A 17438-nucleotide genomic window follows, 5' to 3' on the forward strand; every position below is an offset into this window, starting at 1 on the left:
ATAATTCTAATTTCCCGCTTCCGCTTTTTCACCGCCTCCAAATTTTCAAGTCGTGTGTTTCGCATTCTAATATACCTAAAGTCGCTAAAGTCTAATACTCATTTTTCTTCACTGTTTGTAGAAATACCTTTTCCTAAAATCGTGTTCGTGTGAGTCATCAGAAAAACGCAGCGCATCTCTCTCGCCGCCGCTCGGACCGCCCTACCCCGCCTGCTCCGGCAGCGGCGCTGCAAGCCTACAGCAGTCCGGCTCCGCCCAGCCTTCGCAACAGCAGCCAGCAGGTAAGTCATTCAATTCATTAGACTCTATGGCTCAAAAACTTAATTTTGTTTTGTTACTGTTTGTTACTGCCGATATTATACAATTTCAACTCATTCAATTCTTTAGGTTTTATGGCTCAAAAACTTAATTTTTTTTTGTTACTGTTTGTTACTGCCGAACATTATGCAATTTTTGTGCAATAACTAATATTTTGTAGAAATGTGGTTGGTTGTGTTGCTGCCTTGCTAAATGTGTGGGTTTTATGATATCATTCTTCACTTCTTGTGCGTGTAGTCTTAATTTTATCATTCTTCTCTGCTGTCAAATACATGATTGGGATATCTGGAATACATTGCTTTCCCCAGGAAAAGCAAGCTGCAGTAGCAAACAGATTACCATGGAGGCGCACATTTTTTAAAAAAAATCGGGTATTTTGGGTACCCTAAATCGGAGTTGGGTTACTGCCCCGCTCTGATTAGACAACCCTAGTCAATCCTATTTTTTACATTGGCCTAATCCAAGCGCTAGCACCCGAGAAATGCATGAGATGTAGGATATGTAACACACTACAATAAATACAGATTCGTATGTGTGAACCTATGTATAGCCATAGTGGATAATCAAACAAATAATGCATTAATACATTTGTTGATGTGCACATTGTACGTTTCTTCAGTTATCTGGACATTCTGAACTCCGCTTTTTATTAGGTTACTATAAAATATTCACTGTGTATCAGAGCCTCACGGTGGTTAGGATTTCTCGTGAGGTTTAAACCAGTGATAAAGTGATATTGGAGTCGTAAAAGATGCTGCTGATCTTGAAATGATCAGCTGACGAATGTCTTAGATTGACACCGACTCGAAAATTTCAAATCTGCATTTTCTCCCATTGTTCAAAGTGATAAAATGTTGCCTATAACCTACATATGTTTGATGATCAAAATTATTATGCAAACTTTTGCAATAAGTATAAAAGATCTAACATCCTTTCTAGTACACAAGGCAACTGGTAAGGGTATCCCCAAGACTCAAATTTTCTTTACCACAGTGAACTTGAATAGCATTTGGATTTGACTCCGAGTCTTGGTCTAATGTGAGAGGTCTTGAGTGCACATTGTCTCAGGCCTCTTTTCGTATTGTGGACACAAAAATTGTTTTTCAAAATAGAAAGTTTACAGGGTTTGGTAATGTGGTTGAATCTTTGTTGTGCTCCCTGTTGACAAAAAGTTTGGATTGCGGTTGCAGGGGTACAGCTCTCTCAGATTTGGATGGTGTTGGTTGTTGAGATTGTTGCCATGACAATTATCATTTTTTAATTGCTTTTGCCGCAAAACTGATATTTCCACAAGCTTTTCTCAAATTTGAAAGGCTTGGGAAGATATGCATACATGCGTGGTTTAGTACTAGAGTGTTCTACTGATCTTTTTACTCATGATTTTTCAGTGTTGATACCAGCAGCGAACTCCTCCATGAACCAACAGGCATTGCTAATCTGAAATGTCTTTAGCGCCACAGTGATTTTGTAACCCTTCGGACGATCTGTGCACTCGAAATCAACCCCCGGGGCATACGTACAACGGGTAGTTTCCAGCCCCATCGCCCACCGTTGAACAAAATCTAACTGTATAAGGATAATGCGCCATGGCGGCGTACCAAGAGCATCGACTATTTTTCACAATTCCATTGCATCACTCCTCCCCATCACCACACGATTCAGGTTCACTGCGGTGGCAGAAAAAGCTGTTAAGTCAGCAAGTGTATCTGAACTTGGCGACCTTCTAGTTGTTGCTTCCATTGCCAAAACTCTCTCAAAACCTGGCGGAATTCACGATCTAGAGAAGAATGGAGATGCCATCCCATTATCTGAAGAGCTTGTGCTTCGAGTGCTCCGCCGTGGCTCTCTTGATTCGTCAAGAAAGTTGGGTTTTTTCCATTGGTGCTCTCACAGGCAAGACTACAAACACTCAGCGTGCACATACACACAGATGTTCAAAGTCCTCTGCTTTTTGCCACACCAGCATCATGATGACGTTCTTGAGCTTGTGGCCTCAATGAGGCGTGATGGGGTGGCTCTGGATTCAATGACTTTGAAGATGATTCTTGATGGGTTCATCAGGGCTGGCAAGTATGATTCTGCTTTGGAAGTTTTGGATTATGTTGAGAGGGAATTGATTGGTTCCAGCTGTTTTAGCCCTGATGTATATAGCCCTGTTATTGTTGCACTCGTGAGGAAGGATCAGATTTCAATAGCATTATCGATTTTCTTGAAGCTTATGGATTCTGCACTGCTCGCGGCGAACAGTGAGAATGTGGTCATTCCTGATGCGATTGCTTGTAATGAGATGCTTGTTGGTCTCAAGAAGGCGGACATGAGAGATGAATTCAGACAAGTTTATGGTAATCTACGAAAAACGAAGCTTTATCCGATGGACATATGGGGTTACAACATATGCATTCATGCATTAGGATGTTGGGGCGAGTTGAGCACTGCATTGGGCTTGTTTAAAGAGATGAAGGAGAGGAATGGTCCATTTGAACCCGATTTGTGCACGTATAACAGCCTCATACATGTGCTTTGCCTGCTTGGGAAGGTTAGGGATGCCCTCATCGTGTGGGAGGAGCTGAAGGCTTCCTCAGGTCATGAGCCGGACGAGTTCACTTACCGGATTATGATCCAAGGTTGTGCCAAATCATATAGAATCAATGATGCGTTGAGAATCTTCAGTGAGATGCAGTACAACGGCATACGAGCAGGGACTGTTGTTTACAACTCCCTTCTTGATGGTTTGATGAAGTCGAGGAAGTTGATGGAAGCCTGCGATCTGTTTGAGAAAATGGTAGATGATGACGGAGTGAGGGCTTCGTGCTGGACCTATAACATACTTATTGATGGTTTGTACAAGAATGGAAGAGAAGAAGCAGCTTATACCATGTTTTGTGACTTGAAGAGAAAAGGTAATAGTTTTGTCGACGGAGTCACGTTCAGCATCATCACTTTGCATCTATGTCGGGAAAACCGGGTTGAGGAAGCACTGCAGCTGGTGGAGGAGATGGAAGGAAGGGGCTTTATAGTTGATTTGGTTACTATAACTTCACTAGTGGTCGCGCTTTACAGACGTGGTCAGTGGGATTCAATTGAGAGGCTCCTGAGGCATATTAGAGATGGGAATTTAGTCCCTTCTCTTATCAAGTGGAAATCAGCCATGGAAGCTTCAATGAGTAGTCCACAAAGCAAGAAGAGAGACTTTTCACCAATGTTTCCTTCCATAAGTGATGTAGCCGAGGTTTTGAATCTGACAAAGCCGGATCGTGATGGTGATGGTGATGGTGCAGATGACACCAAGAAGCTCAGTGATGAAGTAGACGAGTGGTCGTCTTCTCCATACATGGATTCGCTTGCAAATCACTTCGCCTCTGACAAAAGCCGTGGTTCACAACCGTTCACGCTGTCTAGAGGGGTTCGTGTTTTGGCTAAGGGTGAGGATTCTTTTGATGTTGACATGGTGAATACCTACTTATCCATCTTCTTGGCCAAGGGGAAGTTGAGTTTAGCATGTAAATTGTTCGAGATTCTGACCAGTATGGGTGTGAACCCTGTGAGCTACACTTACAACTCCATCATGAGCTCCTTTGTCAAGAAAGGGTATTTCAAGGAAGCGTGGGGAGTCCTCCACGCGATGGGGGAGGCGGTCACCCCTTCGGACATAGCAACGTACAACGTTGTGATCCAAGGTTTAGGGAAGATGGGGAGGGCGGATCTCGCCAAGGCTGTTCTCGACAAGCTGAACGATGAAGGCGGGTACCTCGACATTGTCATGTACAACACCTTGATCAACGCCCTCGGGAAGGCTGGCCGGTTTGGTGAAGCAGTCGAGCTGTTTCAGCAGATGAAGAGCAGCGGGATAAATCCGGACGTGTTCACCTACAACACTCTCATCGAGGTGCACAGCAAGGCCGGGCGGCTCAAGGAGGCGTACGAGTTCTTGAAGATGATGTTGGATGCTGGGTGCGCGCCTAATCACGTGACGGATACGTGTCTCGATTTTCTAGAAAAGGAAATCGAGAGACGGAGGTACGACAAGGCTTCGATCATACGGTCCAAATCCGATGATCTTTGCTGAGGATCAATCCAAGGTTGGTCCTCAAAGATTTATTGTTATCTTGGAATTTCATGTAACAAAATATATGTAAATGCATTCACTATATTTATACATTATATAAAAGCTGATTTTTTTCTGCTCAAACCAGATTTATTGCTATATGTAACTTAACTGCAAATGTCGATGCTATATATAGTTAGCATCACCATTATAATAGTGTAGATGAGCCTCTTTGGTAGTCATCTATGTTTATAAACATAGTTCTTTTGGGGGCCTTTTGTGAGAGTTTATGTTTTTTGATATATACGATATTTGAAGGCTAAAAATTCTGCATAGATATGAACACTAATTGCTAAATACTAAATCATAGTTAAAACTCCAATACCCCCTAATTAATTAATATCTGGATTAATAACTAATTACTGCCTTCCGCAAGGCAAAATATGGGGGTTTTGGGCTTGTAAAAGTAAATATATATTCTTTAAATAAAAAGATGAATAATGAATAATTATATGCTACAAAACGTAATTAGTATTATCTATACTACTACATACAAGTATAAACAGTGTTAAGTGGTAAGCATAGGAATCTAATGGCCCATTTTAAATAATTATGCTACCAACTGTCTAATGGGCCGCTTTTTTGTAACAAGCCCATTTTATAATTTTCTATAACTCGATTGGACCTTAGACAGATGCTATAACAAAATTAAATAAATTACTTTCTTCCGAAACATCTTCTTAATAAGAGTGGAAACTGATTTTTTTTTTTTTAAGTTGTTTATGTAATGAGTGAAGAAAGGTGCCAAAAATTAGAAAAAATGATAATAATTAATTTGTTTATTTCAAGAATGACAGGTCCATTAGAAATAATGTGTGTAAATACGCGAGAATTATAAATGTAATAGTTAGTGGAGTTGTTTCTAGAAATGGACTAGTAAAATATTTTGTGGACGAACGAAAATAAAATACATCTATTGGGTACAAATATATTAAAGTCGAAGACATGTTCTAAATTTGGAATCGATAAAAAAGAAATCATATTTTTAACCAATTTAACGCGTATAGGAAAAAAAAATTGTAATAATATGCAGAATAATGATTTTTTAGTCATTGGTGTGTGAATATTTATTACAAAAAATTAAGAACTACAAATAAAAAAGTAGCTTTGCCCATTTAACTTGACCTAGAGTTTTATTCCACGTTCTATTTCTTTAAAAATGCCTACAAAGCTAATGTGTCGACATGACATGATATACCAAAGTCATAATGGTAGTAGAAAAAATGAAGTTTGGCATCATTCCAATAAATAAATAATTACAATCCTTCCAAAATATTATATATATTGTACGCTAATGGACAATTACTTAAGCATATCTCAATTAAGCAGCCATAGCCCACTAAATCACAATGCACTTTCAAATTCATAAATTTCATTTTGAGAAAATATATAAAAAAAAAAATTGGAAGTAACTAAAACATGTTGGAAAGTAAATAATTTTAATAGTAGTCTCCCTTTTTTTTAATGGTGATTGTATCTAGTGCTCGAGAAAAGGCGATTGAGGTTAGCAAATAATGATAACAATTAGAATCTACAATATTGAACTTGCATACTTTTTTGCTTTATTTACTTTAACTTTCCTAGATGCTATATCATGATTCTATATTTTATATTTTCACTAACGAATGTCATTATAGAGCTATGTAATCAATGTCACAAATGAAGAGAAAGAAATGTGGTTAAATGAATTTGGAGGCTTCTCCATAAATAAAAATTACGCACAATGAATACAAAGTGGGTTGGTAGCAAAAAGTGTATATTTATCCTCTCAAAAAAAAGTGTATATTTATTTACATAAAATTATTACATAAGTCGCATGTGTCTGGCCGCGAGATACGCGTACGAAAACTAGTAGCGTTTTTCTTTTTCCTTTTTACACGAAAGCACAAAGGCAAAGTTGTCGCTACGATGAAACTACGCCGTTTTATTGACCTTTTAGGTGGAAATGGATTCCAGAGGTCAATGTGTTGCCACTTGCTCACGTGCGTAAATGGAACTTCACATCACGTGGTTACATTTTTTTGTTACTACCCTTTACGTATATTTAAATAAATAAATATAAATATTAAATAAGATCGAAATATAAATTCATATAAAATATATTTTTTAAAATATAATATAATAATCCACATCAATTGTTCAATAAAATTATGAATTTGAAAATGTAAAATTTTTAACTTTGTATAGAGTGTAATGATAATTATAATTATAAAATAAATATAAAATTATCGATAATGAAAATTAGCATTAGGCGTATTATTAAATAGTTTACGCGTCATAATAAATAAAAAAATAAATATTTTCATTGTACAAAAACATAAATATAAAAGTTGTATAGAAAATAAAATAATTTAAAATTTAAAGTTTTCATAACCTATACATTTTAAAATTATTTTTGATGATTTTTATACTCCCTCCGTCCCAATAAGCTTGTCCCCTTTCTTTTGGGCACGGAGACTAAGGAGAGTTGTATTAGAGGTTAAGTTGTATGACCCACATGTTTAATTATATTATTAATTGATTTAAGTATGGTTAACAAAGCAACAGCTAATTCTTCAAAATTATGCTGCCGCTCTCAACTCCGGCAAGCCGGCGCCGGCGCCGACGCTCCCTTCCCTTACACACCATCATTCCAACAACCAACAGATAAATTTAACACACATAATTTCCCCTAAATTAAAGAAGTGTTTATAGAAATTCAAGAAATTAAAGAAACACACCATTTCTGTAAACCCCAACCCCCAAATTGCTAACCCTCATTTCTACAGGTGGCGGCGGCGGTGGCTCCGGCTGTTCAGCCGAAGAAGATGAAGCAGGAAAGGTGGCGACACGGCGGTGCGGGAAAGGGAGAACATGGCGCGCTGGCCGTGGAGGTGGGAGAAGGGTGAAGGCGGCGCATGGGTGGATTCGAGAGGGCGAAGGAGCTCGAAAGGGTGGAGGTGGGAGAGCGCCGGATGTGGCGCTCAGATTCAGGTGAGAGGGCGGCAGGTGCATTGAGGCTCTTCTACGGTGCCGATTAGGGTTCCGTCGACCTCTCATGGGCTTTTCACCACAACGGTTTTACAGATCTCCCCTCCCTTGGCTTAGATCTGGGCACAGTGGCGCGATGGAGAAGATGAAGCATAAGGGGTGACGGCCGTGAGGATGGAGGATAGGCGGCGGCCGTGAGGATGGAGAAGATAGAACAGAAGGCGTCGGCCGTGGTGTTGAGGCGGCGGCCGTGAGGGTGGAGGATAGGCGGCGGCCGTGAGTTTCCGGCAAAGAGAGAGAGTCCAGAGGGTGGGCGGCGGCCGTGAGTTTCCGGCAAAGAGAGAGAGTCCAGAGGGTGGGCGGCGGCCGTGAGGATGGAGGATAGGCGGCGGCCGTGAGTTTCCGGCAAAGAGAGAGAGTCCAGACGGTGGGTAGGAGAGAGGGGTTTAGAGAGAGAGAGTTATGAAAGAGATGTGAGTGTGTTAATTAGGAGAGAGATAGAATGCTAAACATTTTTTAATTATTACCAAAAAAGGAAATGGGACAAGATTATTGGGACAACCCAAAAAGGAAAGTGGGACAAGATTATTGGGACGGAGGGAGTACTATATTAAATTTACGATGCATATTGAATATTTTTTTCATGAATCAAATTTGACGATGTTTAGAAAATAATTAAAATATAAAAAAACAAAGGAACGAATTCTCTATGTGATGATTTGCTCGAAGCGTTTGCGCACGCCAAGGAACACATTGTTTTAGATTTCCGGCACGTTCGTCGTGAGGCGAATAGAACTACTCATTGTTTAACTAATTTTGCAGCTTGGTCTGATGGTGTAATGATTTGGAAGTCGAATTTCTCATCCTGGCTTTTAGATATTGTTCATCGTGATTTAATATAATTTTATCTTTTTTTAAAACAAAATAAAAAATAAAATGGGGAGAGTACTATTTAATTCTTTAGGTTATTTGGTTATTGATTTCAATGGGATTAGCTTTTTTTAGTTATTGGTGTTTCATAATCAACTTGTTGACTCCTTCTCTATATTAATAAGTGTCTTAATTATTTATTTATTTTCTTTATTTTTCAATAAGAATTTAATTTTAAAATTTTAGAATAAATTATCCATATTCTTTCCATCATATCATATCCCTAATTCAATACTTTTCTAGTATTTGAATAAAACAATGAATAAAGTTGCTAATGTAAATTTGATTAAATATTATTTATAAATAGAATGAGTAATTGAGTTCATTTTGGAAGACATTTTGGCGAGAATGGCGGCGAGTCCTTGTCTTTCGGTTTGTTCTGTTAAATTCCTTTTCAACTTGTTCGATGTTGTTACTGTTTGAGTTGATAGTTTTGAAGAAATAAGACGTTGAGTCAATTTTTTTAGTTTTTCTCTTTGAAATTTACATCGAAATGACATCAATTTCATTATGGTCTGACTCACTTATTTTTTAAGTAATTAGCAATTACTCTCGATGTCTCATTATTCATGACATGTTTTCATTCTGATATATATATCCCACTATTTATCTATTTATAATTTATTTTCATAAAAAGTTGAGTCATATCACGTTAATGAATTGTAAATAACGGGACGAGGGGAATACTTGTGTATATTTCATCATTTTATAAAATATTATATTTGTAATAACATATCCATAAATAGGGATGTGTTATATTGAAAATGCTATCTTTCGTGAGAAATGAGAATGATTGCATAAGCTGCAGTATATTACTGCATAATTTTTTTTTTACCTAGATTCGAATCCAGCTAATGCAAATTACAAATATTTTATGCAACATATATACTGACTTATGCAGTCATTTTTCATTCTCACCACATATATTTGTCCATTCTCATTTGATCTTCTCCCTTAAATATATTTATAGTGTATGTATGGATTTCAATCTATCTGAATAAACAGATAGTTCAATATAGTTATGACTAGAAAATTCTCTCATGGAAAAACTACATATCTTATACGAGTACCATTTATGATCGCCACTCTCAATTAATGTATGTTAGCATTGTTTTTATGTTTTATAAATTATATATATATATATATATATATATATATATATATATATATATATATATATATAGGGTTGGGATAGAATAAAAATAAATATAAACGTTTCTTAATGTACGAATTTTATGTAGAACACATATGAATTTATTCAACAGAGTTACGAATTGCGAAAAATAAATTTTTGTTACCTTTGGGATTCGAACTCAGGACCATGAATTCATCTAACAGGGTTATGAATCAACCGTAGATCTTGATGACCTAAGGGCTGAAAATCATTTATATTTTTATTCTATCCCTCCCCTATATATATATATATATATATAGGGATGTCAATCCAGCCCGAAACCCGTGGGCCGACCCGAATAACCCAACAAAATTAGAGGGTTAGGGCTGAAAAATTGCAACCCGATTACAAATCGGGCTAATCGGGCCAGCCCGTTCGGGCTGGCGGGTTGAAGCGGGCCAGCCCGTCGGGCTGCTGAATTTTTTATTAAAAAAAATTAAAATTAAAAATACTAAACTTCTAGGGTTTGCTTCAACCCTTGAAAATTGAAACTGAATTGCTTCAGCCTTCACGCGCGCCTCCACTCTTCCATTCTTCCTCAGTTCCTTGTTCCTTCAGCCACTGCCGAGTGCCACCTCCAGCCACGCCGTCGCGCCGCCGCGCCGCGCCTCCCCCCTCCGGGGCATCCAATCCAATATGTCTCCCACCGGGCAACCACACTGCTTCCCGTCGCCGTCGTCTGCTGCTTCCCGTCGCCGCTGTCTCTTACTAAATTAAAACTACCATCGCCGCTTGCTGCATTGTTATATTTTTGTTCTTGAATATTGATTGTAGTCGTAGACTGTGGAGTGAGTTCATATAATTTTAACTTGTTGAATATTGTTTTGTTCATATAATTTTGATTTGTTGAATATTGGTTGTCGACTATCAAGTTTTTGTTCATATAATGCTGGACTTGTATAATCAATTTGATTGCATTTTCTCAATGTTGTATTGAAAAAGTAAAAAATTATAATGATCTATATTCTTTAGCAACATCCTCTTCCCGAAACCCGAATGTTTAGGGTTAGGGTTGGAGATTTACAACCCGAAAAAACCTCCAACCCGATTAGCCCGCACCCGATTAACCCGGAACCCCATAGGGCTAGCCCGAAAACCCGATGGGCTAGCCCGATTGACATCCCTATATATATATAATGTCTCAAAAATTATTATTTGTGTCATTAATCTATAAATTATATAAATATCAAAACTTGATTTATTCACTTTCATTATAATTTCAAATAAATAAATAATAGAACAAATAGAGCTTTGATTTTTATGTATTTGTAAATTAATAACATCAATGATAGTTTTTGAGGTATTAGAATCAAAATAAATAAATAAAATAAAAATTATGCTAATGTGAATTAAAGGAGAACGGTAATGGTGCTCATATGAACAATATAACATAACATTCCTCTATATAAGTAATGTATTTGTACCTGAATTAGTATCCAAGATTATTTACATTATAATAAATGAAGAATATATTACATATACATACATAAGCTTGAATTATGCCATCATTGAAAATTCATTGTATCTTTCTTGCAGCTATAAGTTTGGTGTTAATTAATATAATTATATAATAGAAAACAAATGTCAAAAATTAAAGAAAACATTTTAAGTTGGTTGGTATATATTCAGCATATCTTCAGAAACTTCTTGCAAAAGGAATCATGCCATATTTCAACTTCAAAAAATAATTTACATATTTTATTCTTCACCTACTTATTCTTGACCTAGCTAGCTGGTGTACATTTAACTTAAATTAAATTGACTAATTGCTCACAAATATTATTTCTAATGGAAAAGGAATTTGACGACAGTTTTCTGCCTATGAATTTATTGTTTCTTGTTGGAAGTGATTAATGTGAAATTAAGGTCGCCTTTCAAGTTTAGCTGCTAATTGAATGCTGCCAAATTTTAATCTAATTATTCATGTCAATGAAAAGGGTCCCTCGATAATAGTAGTTGTGCTAACAAAATTAATAAGAACATCTTAACTCCCAATTATGATAGGAACTTCATATATATATTTATAACTCAAAATCCAAATTGATTGACTAAAATTTATTGAATTTTATTATTGTAATTGTTGAGTGTATGAGGAACCTAACCGATAAGAGTTAAAAGTATAGAATTAGATTTAATTAAATGCAATATGACGTTTCCACTTTAATTAATTGTCATTATTTTTGTAGGAGGTTGGTGGAGTAGCCATGACTTGGATAAATATTTCCCCGCGTGAACATGTGTAATTTTTTTTATTTATTTATTTTGTGACAAAATTTATCTAAATATTACACTTGTGCATGCATTTTGGATAAATTCATTTTTTATAAAGACTAACCACATTATATGACCTGATTTAATTGGGGCTGAGTGTAATTTAAATTAATATAACTAAAGACAAAAATATTTGAACGTCATCACATGATCATTTCGTGGAAATGTTTGCATATACAATTTATCTTTTCGAGCGTCGTAACTCGTAAATTTTATCTTGTGTCATATATATACAACTCTTTTGAAAGATTATTACTTTTTAAAAAAATATATATTTTAATGGCGATACCAATTTTAAAATTCGGCCTAAAGACTGGTCCATAAAAAACAATTCATTCATTTCTTATATTAGCCTGCAAATTATATAACAAGAGATACTTGTTCTAATTATATAATTTTGTTTTCCTTTATCACTTGTCCTAAATACATAGACTGAATTTTATAAAAGTAAAAACTCATTTACTAACATCTCATATTTAACTATTTAAATGACTTTAGTATTAATTTATTGTCAAAGAATAAATATGAATGTATTAGAAAAATTGGTCATTAATTTTTTAATTAATTTTTATGTAAATTCCAATCAACCTATATATATATATATATAATTGGAATAGAGAGAGCAGAAATCATGATTAACCCTTTCTTATATTAGTGTCGATCCCCTTAGAACGATCTAATAGTAAAGTTGGTATTTTCGTGGCACAAACACATAAAAAAGTTTATAACTGGAAATCAAAGGATATTAATAAAATTCAATTCCACAACAACATTTTATTCCGGGGTGTGCATTCGATTTTCAACTAAAACCAAATCTAACCAGATCAAATTAAATTTATATTTGATTAAAAAAAATCGAACTGAATTCGTACCAAATTAACCGAAATCTTTAGAATTAAAACTGAAAAACCAAAATAATTCAAAAAAAAAGGAAAAAAATAGAAAAGACAAAGTATATGTATATATTATATAAATATAATTCGATAGTCGATTTTGTTCAATTTATACAGAACCAAACCGAATTGTACCAGAAAGTTAAATTATTTTCAAAAATGAAATCTTACCAAACCTAAAAAACCGAATCATATTTTAATATTTTGATTCAAATTGATTCGATTATTCAGTTTTGATTATTTTGTTCACCTCTAATTTTATTCGCAAGTCCATTTACTCTGCTAAGTGCTAACAATTAAGGCATTAGAGTGAAATAAATAAATAATAAATAAATAAATAAGCAACCTTGTATACATGCGTGCGTGTGTGTCTATTTATTGATCGATTTTCAACGCATCCTCAACAGTGACGGATAAATTTATACTTCAATTACATAGTCTTCAATTTAATTTGTATTGTTGCATATCCTTTACTCAAATTAGTTGAGGATTGCGCCAAAAAGTCTAAATGAAATAATAATAATAATAATAATAATAATAATAATAATAATAATAATAATAATAATAATAATTTAGAATATATGTAATAAATATTGATAGATAAATTAACAGAGTAACGACACTCGAGAAACTTCCAAGAGTTGGTGATTCAAGTACGGATCGTGTACTCGTTCAAATTCAGGTTTGTTTGCAAATTTAATAAAGTTTCTAATTATAGTAAATCCAAACTTACAACAGTGAAAAACTCGTATCTTTATCCACAATAGCTACTTTTATATATTTAAACAATAATTAATATAATCGGGTACAACTGCTTGGAAATTTAACTCTATTAACATTTACTATAATTCCAGAGGAAATAGTCTTTTCCTATACATATATAAATAATAAGGGAATAATTTGTCATTTGGCTATGATCCGTAGTGCAATGCGTCACGCATGTTATATTATAATGCAATATTGACGAAGTAATTACCATTATTTTAATTTAGTTAACTCTTTAAATTGTTATTAAAATGTACGAGTTCTTAAATCAAAATTACCTTTCTTTATATAGAGGTTATACAAGTAAGGATATCCTAAAATGAAAATTTTCATAGATGTGCTCTAGTAGACTAACTAATTAAAAACAAATATAAAAATCTACGCTCAATTTTAAAGTGTTGATGGAATTTAAACTCGAACAGCTTCATTTCGATATATACATAATCAATCTTGATATATAGATAAATAAATATCATATCAAAATATAGTGTTACAAACTTGGTTTATATTCTTATAATATTCGACTCGTTAACTTGTGAACATGTTCGTTAAGTGATTCAACATGAAAAATTTTAATTATTAATATGTACAACTTATATTTATCTACCGCAATTAATCAAATTTTTATTAAATCTCTAACTAACTTTGTCTGTTATAAGAAAATAATCAATATATATATATATATACATATATTATTTTGAATGAAATATATAGTTTATTTTCAAACTAAAATATATAATCAATATTTTAAATATAAATATAAATTTAAAAGGTTTGTATGGATTTGCTTAGGCTCATGAGTCTCAAAAAATTTAGTAAACTGAGTTTGAAATTTCACTCAATACTAAATAAATTAAATTTAAACGTAACTGCTATTCAGTTCTATTCGATTACACCCGGCCCCTAATCCTAGGCAACTCACATTATACCATTTTCAATAAATAATGGAGGTTATTTATGTGTCTAATTAAATATCGATATTTTGTGCCCACGTATTAAGACGTATTGCATCGCTCATCATCGATCAACGTATATCCCATAAATATATTGCACAATAATTTGAATAATTCTTCGATGAAAATTAGTTTGGACTATTGATTAGGCAAGCACGACTTTTTCCAAATTTCACTTCCTATGAGTTAGTTGAGCCATCCCATCTTTTTCCTTTTTCTTTTTAAAATGCGACTATCGACTTTCAACACTTGTTCTTTTCCATTTCTTTGAGCTATCAAGCAAAATTCGAAATAATTTTAATTTTAAAATTTACTAATTTTTAGAGGGTATATATAGATAGTTCAACTAACGTTAATATATTCCGTGCCTAATCACTCGAGACTGCATATTTTAATTTTGTTTGCTTTTATTTTTCTTTTTTCTCTTGACTTTGAGAAAAGTGCGGTAAAATTTCAACGTAAGACACTATAAAATACCACCATTTATATATTTCAAATAAAGTGAAAATCTACTTATTTATTAATTGAATCGTCTACTTCATTGCAATTATATAAAGTGCATATATATTATAAAGGGATTATGGCAAAAAAAATACACAAACTTAGAAAAAAGTTGTAAATTTCACCCGAACTTTCAATTAAGCTAAAAAATACATGAATTTATATTTTTTTTGCAATTTTCACCTAAATTTGTGTTTCAATAAAATTAGAGCTTAATTGACAGTCGAAATTAAGTCAAATATATTAATTTTTTGCCTTCTTAGACCTCCGAACTTCTAAATACTCCTCATTATCATAAGTTAGACCAACATTAAGTGAATCAATTGCCAATTAAGCTCTAGTTTTGCCGAAAGTCAAACTCAAGTGAAAATTGCAACAAAAATATAAATTCATGTATTTTTTAAGCTTAATTGAAATTTCATGTGAAAATTGCAATTTTTTTTCAAAGTTCGTGTATTTTTTTGCCATTAAACCTATTATAAATTCGCAATACCTAATATTTATTAATAACAATGCACGTCTATTGAAAAAATTAAAAAAAAATAATAATAAGACACAATGAGACACAGTATCATACTTAAATTGTTAACATAAACATCAGTAAATAAATAAACTGATGATAATTATTAATTGATTGATAAAAGATAATGTCCCGTAAATTGACAAGCAATATCGTGCGCACTAAATATACATTAAACGAAGAAAAATTCATTTTTGTCTTTTATATCTAAATTTATATATATAGTTGGTCTATGAGTTAAACCTTTGTGCTGACTATTTAATTTTAAGTCAACTGCACTTGAAAGTTTCAACGGAAACCAAAAAAATAGGACATATGGGTTTGGTGACATTTGTATTTTAATTAGGATTATTTGACTATTTATACGTACATACTAACCACGCATCATCATAAAATTAATTTGCTCCTCGAAATTAAAAAGGACTGGAGTTTGGTATTTGTAATATAGAATAAAAGAATTAACACCTTATAGGTACTCCATTAACTTCTTTATTTTAATTCGAAATTTCGATATATAATTAATCTAAATTTACAATAATACTTTGTTGTTATATACGGTGCGTTAATCCAAACGTTTTAGGCGTAATCATCCACAAACGTCATTTACGCACTAAATATAAAGATGAGTAATATTCTAAAGAAAAGTGTCAATATATAATATTTACAAAAGCATCAATCTTATCCAAGTTCATTAGCCTTTAAGAAATTTTCTTTACCCGATACTATGCAAATATATTGATTATAGCTGAATTCATTTATTTCGTAGTAATCTTCCTTAAAAATAAGAAAAAAATAAATAATACTTAATTAATTATTAATAACTAGTTAATATTAATTTGGATGGTTCTCACTTCTCACCGTGCGCTTGAACGCACAAGATCCCATCTCTACATTATTCAGCACCTCTACTATGCTACCCAAAGCTAAGAAATTTATACATCAAATTCAGATATTTGCACTGCGATTACCCAAATGTTAAATATATATGAGTCATATATATGAGTCTGTTCGTAATTTATATATACTCAAATAATGGTTTACAATCTAACCCCTTTCATAACTCATTTATTATAATTTCTTTAATTAGTTATGAACTTATGATACATATTTTTGCTACATATATATGTTAGCTTGATTGGAGTGATATTCGTATACTGTAATATGAATCGTAGAAATATATATATATATATATAGGGTGTGATTATAATGAGAACCACACTTATCGTGAGAACATAAGAACCATTAAAATCAATGCATCTGCTATATAAATTAATGCATTCGCTATTAAATTTAATGCATCCGAAAATAATAAAAATTTTGCTCCCTTCAGGATTCGAACCCAGGATCTGCATTCATCCACCAAGATGATGCATCCACCGTAGATTTTGATGATCGAATGACTTAAAATGGTTCTCCGTTCTAATTTTATTTAGTGGTTCTTATTTGAACATCTCCCTATATATATATATATATATATTATATTATTGTAATATTTAATTTAATTTTCATCAACAGACAAAAGCCTACATATCTGAGGCAGCTGCCACCCGCCTTACGACACTCACCAATGACAACCAAAATAGAAAGAATTTGAATATTTGGGCCAAATGGGTGGTGCAGTTCAATTGATCAAAAATATCATTAATTATCAACTACTCCAGAATTTAATGTCGACTATGCTTGGGATTATATATATACATTACATCTAATTAAGTGTACCTCATCAATTAATCATCCCTACTCATAAATTTCTTCGTTGAATTCTCATCACCAAATATATTAAATCTCACACTTCATTCGATAATTGATCACACGAATTGAAGAACATGCACAGCAGTTCTATTAGTAAACACATTCATCACACCAAATCAAATCTCAACTAGAGAATGGGCTACGATCTGGCAGGCATTAACGAAACTAATTGAATAAATAATTAATTAACCTACATGGACCCAATCAAAGGATTTTCTTGCAATTTCATAGTTTAGATAGTGATTTATCTCCTAAACATCATTAATAAATACTATAAAAAATGGCA

At 33.5% G+C, this 17438-nt stretch overlaps 1 protein-coding gene across 2 annotated transcripts; it reads left to right on the plus strand.

Annotated features, from left to right (window-relative positions):
• The first annotated feature begins 78 nt into the window (after nucleotides 1–78).
• LOC130985148 (pentatricopeptide repeat-containing protein At4g01570) lies at nucleotides 79–4507 on the plus strand. 2 transcript variants are annotated; one of them, XM_057907953.1, is made up of 2 exons: nucleotides 79–281; nucleotides 1707–4507. In XM_057907953.1, the coding sequence occupies exon 2, from the start codon at nucleotides 1898–1900 to the stop codon at nucleotides 4382–4384; it is 2487 nt and encodes an 828-aa protein (XP_057763936.1). In that variant the 5' UTR covers nucleotides 79–281; nucleotides 1707–1897; the 3' UTR covers nucleotides 4385–4507. The 2 variants fall into 2 exon arrangements, with proteins under 2 accessions (XP_057763936.1, XP_057763937.1); XM_057907954.1 differs by having other exon boundaries at nucleotides 99–281; nucleotides 627–4507.
• The last annotated feature ends 12931 nt before the right edge of the window (nucleotides 4508–17438 follow it).

Source organism: Salvia miltiorrhiza, chromosome 5 (assembly GCF_028751815.1).
Source record: "Salvia miltiorrhiza cultivar Shanhuang (shh) chromosome 5, IMPLAD_Smil_shh, whole genome shotgun sequence".
NCBI classification, from domain to species: domain Eukaryota; kingdom Viridiplantae; phylum Streptophyta; class Magnoliopsida; order Lamiales; family Lamiaceae; genus Salvia; species Salvia miltiorrhiza.